The 13,314-nt window shown below is 28.3% G+C and overlaps 2 protein-coding genes across 2 annotated transcripts in view; one reads left to right on the top strand and one right to left on the bottom strand.

The window, feature by feature from the left end:
- The window catches only part of LOC136985018 (SMC5-SMC6 complex localization factor protein 1-like), a 386,884-nt gene that overhangs the window by 280,393 nt on the left and 93,177 nt on the right, over positions 1-13,314 (bottom strand). The gene's annotated exons all lie outside the window — the stretch shown is intronic.
- LIMK1 (LIM domain kinase 1) overlaps positions 1-13,314 on the top strand; it is a 40,909-nt gene that overhangs the window by 10,588 nt on the left and 17,007 nt on the right. The window contains exons 3-6 of the mRNA XM_067282206.1: positions 5,956-6,091; positions 11,235-11,344; positions 11,420-11,611; positions 12,934-13,027. Of these exons, the coding sequence (XP_067138307.1) occupies positions 5,956-6,091; positions 11,235-11,344; positions 11,420-11,611; positions 12,934-13,027 (532 nt within the window). The remainder of the gene's footprint in view (positions 1-5,955; positions 6,092-11,234; positions 11,345-11,419; positions 11,612-12,933; positions 13,028-13,314) is intronic.

The following is a 13,314-nucleotide window of genomic DNA, read 5'->3' on the forward strand; positions in this document are numbered from 1 at the left end:
TGAGGGAATTATCAAAAGTTACCTTCCATGATTTAAAATTATGTATAAAGTATTGATCATGAATGATTATAGGTATGTGCTGAATGAAACTCAAATTCAAATAACATCAAAATAAATGGAAAATAGTTTATTCTGAGTTATATATTTGTTATGAGATTGATATTGATATCGTCTTCCATATTCCATATATATAGGTGTCAAAATAGTTGCCAGTAGTTAAACCAGAAAGTAAATTTTTTACTATGTAGATAAATTTGAAAGAAATTCTCATTTTATACAATAAAATGTCCATCTCTGATGAATCAAAACCCCTTTTGAAATCAGCAAAATATGAAATTACTCTGTTGTTCTTTTGATAATGTAAGTTGTTGCTAATGATTATTGTATTAACAATATTAAAAGTGAAATACGGAAGTAAATCGAATGTTGACAAAAAAAATTAAACTTTTTCCTTGAAATGCAAATTTTTCAAATGACATTTAACACAAATTCAAAGGAAACTTATAAAAAAATGTTTTCTTTACATAGAAATATTATGAGGCATAGTTTTTGTTTTAGCTAATGAAACCAAATTGAAATAATAGAGAATTTTCTTTACTCATGACATCACTATTATGCCAATGAATTAAAAGTTTTTCATAGTTTGGTCAAATAAAAATAACGAAAGGTTGATTTAATATAAGAATTTTTTTAATGTTAAAACAGCATGTGGAAAAATATTCTGTTTCTTGAAGATGATATAATCAAAGCGTATTGTATACACATTACATATTGAATTTGACTGAAGTTAAAAAAAAGGGTGATAACATTGGTATTTTTAATATGGTATCTATAACTATTGGATATCAATTGTCTTATGACATTTTCTTTTGTATATGCAACAAATAAATAAATTTCCTGAAAGTGAACCGTATTTTAATATTTAAATATAAACATACTATGATCCAGGAAAGTATATGACATATACTTTCTTGGATTTTCTAAATTTGTTTTAATCACACACCTCTTAATAGTCTTTACAAGTTTATTTCCAGAAAATAAGGTTCATTTTCAGGAAATTTATTTATTTCAATTTATTTATTGCATATACAAAAGGAAATGTCATAGGAGAATTAATATTTTCCCCTGAAAATAACACCCATAACAAAAGACTAAAATACAAATAGAAAAAGGATAACAATCAAAATACATGATAAAAAATTACATAAATAAAAAGAAATGATTATATAATATAAAGTAACCCTTTACAAATGTGTTTAAAATGTAAAAAATCTTTATGTAGAGATTGTTCCACACAGCTCATATTCTGAACAGACTGATAGAAAAATGATCTGAAGGAAATGGAAAGCCTAAAGGATGGGGTAAAAAATCAAGTTTAGTTATGAGTAACTCTTGGTGGAACTCTTAGGCATAGCCAATCAGAACAAATGGAACCATAAAAGTATTTGTATAAAAGTAAATGGTCAAAGTATTTGATATGTTCAGTAAAACTGAGACTTCCCAATCTGGACCTAGCAATATTAGTATTAGGGGTAAAAGGAAGGTTAGAGAGTTTATTTAGAATAAGAAATATTTTATCTAATTCTCTTAATATTTTTTCTCAATGAGAAGAGGCAACCATAGCCCAAATTGGTAGACAATAATCGAGTAGAGACTATTATATATATCGTGAAATAAATGAAATGTAAGACTGTTTTTAAAGAAATAGTTTTGCAAAAATGTCAAAGAATTCCACAATGAATAGCTAGAGATTTAATAACTTATCAGTGTGTCCTTTGAAAGTAAGTTTAGGATCAAAAATGACCTCAAGGTTATTATAAGAATTAACATATTTTATGGGATTATCATAAAATAATTTTTAGGTTAGTTTTTTCTAAAAGGGAAGATAAATGGAGTAGATTAGACTGATGGACATGGGGGTTGTGGTTAATCAATTTAATATCATCAGCATAGAATAATATAGACAAATAATATGACCAAGTATATTGTTTAAGTAAGCTGAAAAAAATAAGCTGTTTAAAGTTGATTCTTGCTGTAATTCCGCATAAGGGAGAGAAATCCACAAATTTGAAATCACCACGTGTAATTTTACAGATACGAAGGAGATAATAATTAAGCCAGAATTGATAAGCAGGATCAATTTCAAAGTGATCTCTGAGTATTGAGAGAAGGAGATTGGGAATTACAGAATCAAAAGCTTGGCTAATATCTATATAAATTATAAAGACAGATTGCTTACTTTCAAAATTCTGAAGGATTTTATGATATAGTTTCCAAAAGATTGTAAGTGGTGGAAGGCTATAGTGCTGAATTGGTATTAATTTAGATAAAATTGTTGAATATATTCTATGGTATAAACAAATTTCCAAAACTTTCAACATGGTAGGTGAAATGGAAATGAGACAGAAAGAGTTTTTGTCTTTTTTAGGCACAGGTATAATGTTCAAACAGAGCCATTGTTTAGGGACAACACTATTTTGAACAAAAATAGAAAATAATCTAGAAAGAAGAACAGCAGATATTGGTTTTAAGGATTTAAAAAAAATAGATGGAATTTGATCTGTGCTGTTATGAGCATTATTTAACCCTTTCCATGCGGTTATACGCCTTTAGGCGTATGTCACGTGACTTGCCGTTAATTCGTGATGCGGCATATGCCTTTCGGCGTAATTAATCAAAAAATTCGATTATTTTGCGTTATATTCAATTTTCCAGCGATCTTAGCTTTGATTCACTATTATGTAGGTTGATTGACTTTGTTTAAGCCAAAAAGTGTTTTGTGACCACCCCTGGGCCATAAATATTTCGGTAAAATGGACCCTCTCCCTGCCAAGTAATTAGAGACATAGTGTAAATAATGGCAATAACTTCTCCCCCGCTCTAGCTAGAGAGCTGCGGTTTCTTTTATTTAAAAGAAGACAGATGTATCTAACTAACAAATGTACAAAGTTCAGCGATTTTCTGTAAATTAATTATTTTTTTCTTTTGTTCGTAAGCTTCAAATTTTAATATTATTTTAAATTTCTATTAAACTAAAAATTAAACAATTGTAAACTGTAATATGTTCTTAATCAAACGCAAAAAACAGATTAAACATAGCGCGATTTTAAAGCGAAATATTGCAATTTAAAAATTATCCAAAAACTGCAAAAAATGCGCCGCATGACGAATTCCACTCAATTATTTGCTGTAGATCGCCAGCATGGAAAGGGTTAAGTTATGTATGGCATTAAGAATTATGTTAAAGAAAATGCAAAACTATATGAATAGAAGTGAGGGGATAATGGAAAAAATATGGCATTAGGAAGTATTGTGGAAAATCTTTTTTAAAAATTATTGTAAACATTATAAACATTATCATTCTGATAAGAAATCTTATCTTTTAAGACATATTTATCAAAAGAATTAAAATAACTTGTTGTATTTGCATTGATAAGCAATTCTTTTATTTAAAGAACTTATCTACAGAAACTTTTTAAAAGAAATATTGTTCCTTTATGGTTTTGTCATAGATTTATGCAATCATATTTTGTTTCACTATGTTCTTAATATAATATTAATATCAATTAAGATTTTTTTATTTTACTTGCTTTTTAACAGAATTTTATATTTTGAATTGCCTTCTATAAGTATAATTTGTTACTAAATATTATTTTTGGCATAATATAGTATCTTCAACAAAAAATTAGTTCTTTTTATTTAGTTTGATTGAAACAAAATACTACTATTGTTTCATTCAATTTTTATGTCAATGTAAAGTTGAAAATTAATCAAATAAGAGATTATTGTCAATGAATTAAAAGTTGTATTGATACTAATAAAAATAATGGTGACAATTTTAAAAATATTTTGAAGTAATAAAATTATAGATTTAATATTAAAGTCAGAAAAGTATTAATAAAAATAAAACAGTATGATAATTCATCTTCCAATTGCAATAGTTAAGGAATTAATGAAAGCTAAGAAAATTGCTATAAAAATGTTTTCCTTTTAGATACCATATTTTTTATTTGCTTCTTTTAGTTACAAATCATAGATATTAATGAGAAAGATAATTTTTTAAAGATGATTTTAGTTATTTAGTAAGGTATCTCAGAAATTTTTAAAATATCTCATGATTGTATTATCTGAAAATGATTGTTCTGTAAATTCTCTGCAATTTTATCAGTTATCATTCTATAACAATGTTACAATGATAGTATTAACTTTTGTATAGTTACATGTAGCATATTTGCAAACACTTCATTTTCTAATTAATATACTTTTTGACATTATTATTTCACATATAAATAGTTTTACATTTGAGTTTTAAAGTGTAAAGTATTATTGCTAATGCAATAACCTTTTAGGTCTTCCTCATTTTTCAAATAAATCAAGAACTTTATATTGTGCACTTTCTTCCATAGAAGTTTTGTAGGAAATTTTGCAAAATTCTTCCCTTTTAAACCTCATCCAACATATCTTCAGCCAATTTATAATTTATCCATCTGTAGTTTTTTCCTGTTTGATATTGCTTCTTCTAGGAATTTGGTTGAGACAGAACCCTCTTGTTTCATTTTGTATAAGAGGAAGTTATTTTTCTTTTAGCCATACTTTATTACATTATAATGGTCTTGAGCAGTACATAATATAAATGGATATAATGGTCTTAAAGCTTGTGAAAGAAAACTAAATGGAATGAGATCTCACTCAGTGTTATTGCTCAGTTCATCTGAGCAATAACACTGCTATCTTGTTTGATATTGTGTTCTTAACACATTAGCTATTATCTGTTATAAAGTCCATAAGGAAATTTATTTCAATTATTGATTATTATGAATGGACTTATTCTATTTTCAAAAAAGAAAATTCTTGTGATAACATTTTACAGTTAAACTTCTTTTGATTAATTTATGAGCCTTTTTTAAAAGTGGTATAAGTCCACTTAAAAAAAAAAAGTTAATTTAAGTTTTAGTGAGGCATAGATGTTTTCTTTTTATATTTATAATAACAAAGTCAATGGTGTACAATATCCTCATAAATTAATCAAAAGAAGAAGTTTAACTGTAAAATGTTATCACAAGAATTTTTTTTTGAAAATAGAATAAGTCCATTCATAAACAATCAATAATTGAAATAAATTTCCTCATGATCTTTATAACAGATAATAGCTAATGTCTTAAGAACACAACATCAAACAAGATAGCATATTATCATATATATTATAAGTCAGTTTGTTGTATGGTTTTGTTTGATATTCCTATTAATTATATATTGTGTGTATATATATATATATATATATATATAATTAACAGGAATATCAAACAAAAACATACAACAAACTGACTTGTAGTGTTATCTTAATAATAATTAAAACACAGAAGCTTCACAAATATAAATGCAAACAGTTTCAATAAAATAATTTATTGTCATCAGACAATAGAACATAATAATATCACTTTGAAATTAAACTAATGGAATGTTTCAATTTAAATAAAATGGGAAGGGAAGGAAAGGTAACATTTTAATCACTGAAATCCAATGCTCTGGTAGGTTTAGAATAGCTTGGTTGCACAGGCCAGAAGTTATATGTATTGTTTCCCCACATATAAACTAAAGTAGAATCAGAAAATGGATGTAATAAATGAACATCTGACCTAATGGGATTGAAAGTATTTTCTGACACAGATTTAGCTAATTCCATTCTACATTTTGCATGTAAGATGTTCTGATGCTCCAATATACACATGGCAAGCATTCTGTAAGTTGCACTGATATAAGAGGTGAAATTATTCCAACTCAATTTACACAGGAAAACTTTATAAACACCAGATTTTTCCAATGATAGGAATATAAACTATTCATTCAAATATTTAGTGTTTGTAATAAATATGTATGTTTTTTGTAATTTATAAAAATACATTTTTCATTTATTTGTAATAAATACTTATTATTTTATATATTATTTTTAAATAGGTGTTCAGTATGTGATATTTCATTGACAAATTGGTATTTTGAGAAAGATGGGCTCCTCTTCTGTAAAAATGATTATTGGACAAAATATGGTGAAGCTTGCCAAGATTGTGCCGAAATTATTACAGGACCAGTAATGGTAAATATAAAATGATGTTTAAATAAAGATATAAAATATATTAAAGTTTTTAATTGCGAGTTCGTATTTTCTTACTAACAAAATTTTTCTTTTGTTTGTTTGTCAGCATTGCATCTGTGTCAGGCTTTTGTAGCCACATTTGTAGTTGGGTTTGGAGTGTCATTGAATTTCTTTGTTTCTCTCAATTTTTTCAGGAAAATTATCTTTCTATTTATTTATGTACTTTCTTATGAACCTATTCCATTGTATTTTATAGAGAAAGCCCATAAATTTCTTTTGGATGACCATAAAAGTTCATTTTAGCAAATGAATTTTTGACATTACATTTAATTTCATGTTCAGTTACTTCTATTTTGGAAATAGTAAGTTAATAAAATAATTATTATGAATATCTGATCTAAACAATGATGTGCAACCAATTTTGTAATTGACAGAGATGTTACTGAGAATATGTTGTAATTTATTTCTTGTTTTTAGGCTGCAATTTGAAAATATTGCAGACCTATAAATTTCTGCTGTTGTTCGTCTGTCTATCTGTCTGTCTAATCCAATAACACAATCCTGATATGTGTTGAAAATACTTTCAAACACATCTTGGGTGCAGTAGAGAGTAGTGCCATTTTGCATAAAGTGATATTTCTGGACAAAATGATTTTTCATTGTCCAAGGGAAAAATTTGGTCTCCAAGAAACTTTTATATATGGGACCTGTAACTGGAATCTCAATGAATTTTAAGTATACAGCACTCGACGTAATTGCTGCCCATGCTATGATTTTCACTGGATGCAATGACTTGGAAACAGTGACTTGTGGATTTGATGTTTCCAAAAATCAAAAGTTTTGCTTATTAACATAGTCATCAATATAAAAATGTGCTTCGTCTATGAATATTATCTTTTTGGCATCTAATGTCCCATTCGCAAACATTTCCATCACTTTATTAGCAAAGCTTACTCAAATTGCCATCACACCTTGGGTAAAGTTTCTGACGTATGGTAATTTTGAAGCATTCGTCTTGAGAATAATGTGGAGAGATTGTCTGTTGATGCCTGGTCTTTGTTTTGCCTTCCTGAAGGAACTGCTTGGATTGACTTTGAAACTTTTTCCAGCCTTTCAGGAGTCAAATTTGAAATTATAGGGCTCTGGTTTTCATGGCAACGATCATCTAGGGTACTATGTTCAAGGAAGTTTTGAATCACCCTATTGACATCATATTACTTTATTTAGTATATGAGATATAGGAACTTAAAATTTGACATTACCATTTAGAAATGAAAAAGTTTCTTTTTTTATTTTCTAAATATCTTCTCACTAGGGTTTCTAGATGTAAAAAATTTAGTATGAAAAACCCTAAGTGCTATCTGTTCATCATTTTGGTAATATATCTTCATAAGAAAAAGCTTCTGACTCTTGCTTAGATCGATCATCTTGTGCTTGTTGTCGGAACGTAGTGACGACTAATACTTGACTTTGTGCATTCCTTGTCAACAAAATAACTCTGGAATGGGTTCTATCTTGATGAAATTTTCTTGGACGACTCACCATCACTCAAGGATGAACTGATTAAAATTTCAACTTTCAAAAAATGATCCATTTTTGTAGAACTGGAGATAGGAGTTTTTCTTCAGTATGGATCATTTTTGAAAGTTGAAATTTTAATCAGTTTATCCTTGAGTGATGGTGAGTCGTCGTAGAAATTTTCATCAAGATCGGACAACTCATTTTAGAGTTATTTTGTTGACAAGGAATGCATGAAGTCAAGTGTTAGTTGCTTCCTGCACGCACGTGTAGAAGCGTCATCTAGTGGTCGGAAAATATGACAAGCAGTAAAATGGTAATTTTGAAAGATAAATGTTATTGCTAACTAGATACACAACAAATATAAAGAATCTTTATAGAATAATAAGTTTAAAAAAGTTTTCTTTTTAAAATGTGGAGCAGCAGCGATCAATATTGATGGCTTTACTATCTATTCTCTCCTTCGTCTTCCTATTGTCAGTACGAAATTTCGATCTCTAAATGGAGAAGCTGCACAGAGATTCCAGATTGAGATGAAGTCGCTCAAATTCATCGTCATCGATGAATTTGATGCAAGAATGCTTTACATGATTGAGAGAAGATTGAGGGAGATAAACCCCGAGAAAGATGAGCCATTTGGTAGATTCTTTGTCTATTTGTTTGGTGATTTTCGTCAGCTTCCTCCTGTTAAAGATACTCCTCTCTCCTCGAGCATTTTTTACAATGTAATGTCCCAACAAGGTAGGGACCTTGTTGGGACATTACATTACATTTGCACTTGATTCTGTTGAGAAGGTCATTGAACTTAGTAATTCTCATAGACAAAATAGTGCAGATAGTTCCTTCACAGATGTTTTACAACATCTAGCTTTGGGTGATTTCTCTGATACAGATCTGAACACTCTGACGACAAGAAATCAAACCTATTTATCCAGAGATGAACTTGATCGGTTCCAAACAGCTATATCCAACAAACGAGCAAGCTAAACAAAGCAACGAAGACTACTTGCAGTCAACTGGGTACCCTGTTGTTTATATAGCATCTGAAAACACTCCAGATGCCTTTGCTCTGCCTTTGTCCAAAGATGACTCAGCTCTTGGTCTCTCCAAGTATTTTAATCTCTCAGTTAATGCCAGAATCATGCCGAGAGTCAACTTATGGGTGCAAGGAGGTCTCATCAATGGTTCACTAGGAACTATATGCTCCTAATGCTCACCCTCCAGCTCTTCATCTGTTTATTTTAGTGGAATTTGATAGCTATCAGGGAATTTGATAGCCTTTGGATCAGTGGAATTTGATAGCCTTTCATCTATGGTAATCTGCCAATAATCCCCATAACACACTCTTCGAATGATGGCAGTATATCGCAATCTCGTAGACAGTTTCCCCTTACCTTAGCATACTCGATGACTATACATAAATCACAGGGATTAACTCTTACAAAAATCAAAATAGATATAGGGAAAAAAAGAGACCGCTATCGGTCTTACCTATGTTGCATTGAGTCGATAAAAAAAATAACTGACATAATATTTTTAAAGAGTTACAATAAAGATCGCTACGAGTCAATCTGTAAGTCCAAGGCCCATAGTGATAGACAGAATTTCATGAGACGTTGGCATAGCAATTAATTAATGCCTTATTCTGGCTTTATATTTGTACCTTTAAATGATTCAATAAAAATCAAACATATTGTTGAGAACAAATGATTCTTTGTTTCTTTTTCCCCTCGTAATCTAGAAAATAAAGGTGCGAGCAGCTTTGTTTCGACTACACGCTGATACAGCATTACTTAACTAGTTTAATTAAGTTAATTATTGCATCATAAAAAAAAAACGGCACTTGTTTACTAAACACATTGATACTGTCGGTGTTGCTACTCTTTCTAATTATGTCATATTTGAAAAAATCTTCTTAACATATAACTTTTGTCATCCTGTATGACCTGCAAATTGTACATGTTACTGCAAAAGAAGCAACTATTTGGTAATGATTATTATTATATTAACTGTTTGATGGTCAGAAACTAATATATTCAGCATTTTACATTCTATAATGATAGTTTGTAATTTAACTAAAACTCAATACAAAGCCTATATATATGTATGCTTGTGTGTGTTTGTGTGGTTTTTATTTGGAAATTAGTTGGAAGTTTTGGATTGAAATAATGCATTATAATTTTTCCCATTTAAAGTAATGTGAAATAGGCTCCTGGTTAACATTTTCTCACAAAAGTCTGATTTTCATAAACAGATTAGACTAAAGTTAAGCAAGATTACACTATAATTATATGCTAGTTTGTGAAAAAATAACTTGATATACAGTCTTAAATACAGTTTGAATGATATACAGTTCCACATTAAAAAGTCTTATATAATGAATATTTTAATAAAATGTTGACATTTTTTTTATACTCACTATCAATGCATTTTCCATTCAACAAATTTTCTATATAACATCCTCTAGAAACAATTTGTTATATGGAAGTTGGACTATAAAACTGTGCAAATTAATGGAAAGAAGAGGAAAAAAAAATACATTATCATTTTATCACTAAAAACAGTTACCACTAAATGGCATCAAATTTCAATGAAACTGTTTCAGTAGTGGTTTATCAGCTGGATATGAAAAAACAGATGATTAGGGTTTGGCAACAGTAATTCTAACTTACTTCATAATTGAAAGAAAAAAATTCCAAAACCTGACTTCATTTTGACTAATTTGCACAATACAATATGTAGATATTTGTATTAAGGAGCTTTCCATGTTTCACTATAAATTCCAAATTTTATCACTGAATACATTCTTTTAAAACCATATGAACTCTTGATTCTAGCACTACAAACTAGCTTCACATTTACTGTACAGAAATGAGGTAGCCATTTCCAATTACCTTTTTAAAGTAAAAAATCTATTCTTGTTCTGTGGTTTAGACAAAAATTGTTTGTTTTCATTTTGTTCTTGTTGTTTATAATATTTTAGCTGATTAGAAATGTTCAGCAAGTGTGGCAAATTTAATTTAAATAAATCAAAGTGACAATTAAGAGGTTACAGGAAAATGAGTCATGATCAAAGAAGTGTTTAATGGAATTCTCCAGATGCATGTTGAAATCATGCATATAACACTATTTCTATCTTCATATAATAGTTTCTTTATGATACCAAGCTTGTACAAACTTTTGAAATATAGTATATTTATATATGTAACTACATACAGTAGTATATTTTGTTATTTTTTTAGAAATTTTAAAATTATTTAAACATTTTTTTCATAGCATTAGAATGGCATTGCAGTACAATAGTGTGTTGTGACACATCAGTTGTGAACTCTACTGCACTAGCAGATATAAGCATTTTCCACCATTGAATAATTTTTAATGTTAAAGTGATAAGATGACATTCATTGAAACAAATAATTATTTTCCAAATGCTTATGTAAATAGTCAGTTTTCATGTAACATAAATCAAAATCATAAATGTGTGTGTGATTTTGAATAAATAAAAAAAAATACAGTTTTTCAGTCAAATATTTTTCATTAACTATTTCTCTTAAGTTTATAAAAGTAAGGAAATATATTGTTACATTGTAACAAACAAAGTATTTTTTAAATTATAATATTTCAGGTTGCAGGAGATCATAAATTCCATCCAGAATGTTTCAAATGTTCAAACTGTGGAAGTTTTATTGGCGATGGAGATTCATATGCTCTCGTGGAAAGATCAAAACTTTTTTGGTATATACTTTTATAATTTAGTTGGTGTATAAATTTATTTGTTGAAATTATGACTGTTTTTATTAATTTTTAAAGTGGTACTTGTTACAAACGTCAAATGCAACCATTATCAAAAGGAACATTCTTTGGGAAACAACCACATAGTATACAACTAGTTGAGATACCTGCAACATCTGATGGCAAGACTCGAGGGATTAAACTTACAATGGATCATTCCAAAGATTGTTTAAGCTTGGATAGACTAAGATTAGGAGTTCATATAGCTGAGTAAGTTTTGAAGCTACAAACAAATTTTAAAATATATAATGTTTAATATTATTTATTTAGAACATAAAATATTAAATATTTATATTATAAATTATACATACTTGTACATATTTAACATTTCCCAAAAGTTTTTTCAAATAACTACTTATAGAAAATTGTGCTTGTAAACTGATTTAGTGATGTAAATTCTAATGTTGATGAATTGATCTAATTTTAAAAATATAACAATCATTATTTAATCATTGGAGATAAGTTATACGATAAAAGAATTATATATAAATTTCAGTTTCAAACTTATAAGTGGGAAGATTGTATAGTTTACTTTTTGCAACAAACATATTAGTATAGCTGATGCATTGAAGTGCATTGTTTCAAAAACTTTTTAAACATTTAGCATTCTCTATTTAGCAAAAAACATTAAAAGTGCAATAACTTTTAATATCTATAAAAAAAGTTCAAAATATTGATCTTCAGCTCCATTGTGGATTTAATGTTTAGAAAAACTTTAAATTTCTTTTCTATTAAATACTATAACAAATAGTTTGTTTTGGGCTGATCCCATGATATGTATATGGCCATTTTCATATCACAGGATGAGTTTTCTGGAGATTGTTTTAAAATGGTCTTGTCAGAGAAGTTTTTTTTAATTGCACTCAATCATTGCTGATTAGAGCTATGTAAGCATCTTAAATATGTATGGCAAATTGTTGCAGAGACTACAACATACTGGAGATAAAACTGTAAAATGAGAAAGTGAACATGAAAGAGAATGCAGTTGGTAGTAAAGTAAACTTTTAACAGAATTAGTATTAAATGAAAGAGAATTCTCTACTCTGTAATGATTAAATTTATATAATAGAGCAGGAAAAGATGAAGCAGAAGCAGATAAAACAATGACAAGAATAAATTGAACAAATAACAACAAATAAAAAATTAAGAGCATGGAACTATTATAATTTTAAAACATTTCCTTCTAAACAAATTTTTTAAATGGCACTTATTAATATTATAAAAATAAAGATTAATAAAAAAGTAAACAGTAAAGAATAGCATTTTATCTTTAAAACCTTTCTTTTTTACGATATGATATAATTTTATTATTATTAAAATTTATGATTAAGATTATTAATGAAAATATACAGTTTTTATGAGATGAGTTTGAAGATGGATGTTAATTCTTTCAAATGTTTATATTTCTGCTGTAACTTAAGATTTGAAAAATGCTGAAATAAGCATATTTTTCTTTATATGCGAATGTCTATTAATACTTAATTATCTCAATAATTAATTATTGTTAATCAAAAATTATCTTTTATGTTCAGTTTAGATATGAATCCAGATCTTATGTCACTTCATATTGGTGATAGAATACTTGAAGTAAATGGTACGCCTGTAAAAGATCATTCATTATTAGAGGTAATTTTCTATTTTAGTTTGGATGAAAATTAAATATTAACTAGGTATTTTTCTAGGAAAACAAACTCAGCTCCACAACATAGGTTTTTCTGTTTTGGTTGACATGAAAGCACAAATGTGGTGAGATGCTTCTACTGTTCTGTTTAAAACGGTTTAAATCTTTGGGTAGAACATTCGTGTCCATCGTCATAACTGTCAAGAAATGTTTAAAACGCCCACACGTGTGGCCAGCAGCCTACCAATTCCAGCAAATAGTTAAAATACACACAGTGCTTGTTTTGAAAAAT

The sequence above is a fragment of the Centruroides vittatus genome, unplaced genomic scaffold (assembly GCF_030686945.1).
Source record: "Centruroides vittatus isolate TY-2023 unplaced genomic scaffold, ASM3068694v2 contig_943, whole genome shotgun sequence".
Lineage (NCBI taxonomy): Eukaryota > Metazoa > Arthropoda > Arachnida > Scorpiones > Buthidae > Centruroides > Centruroides vittatus.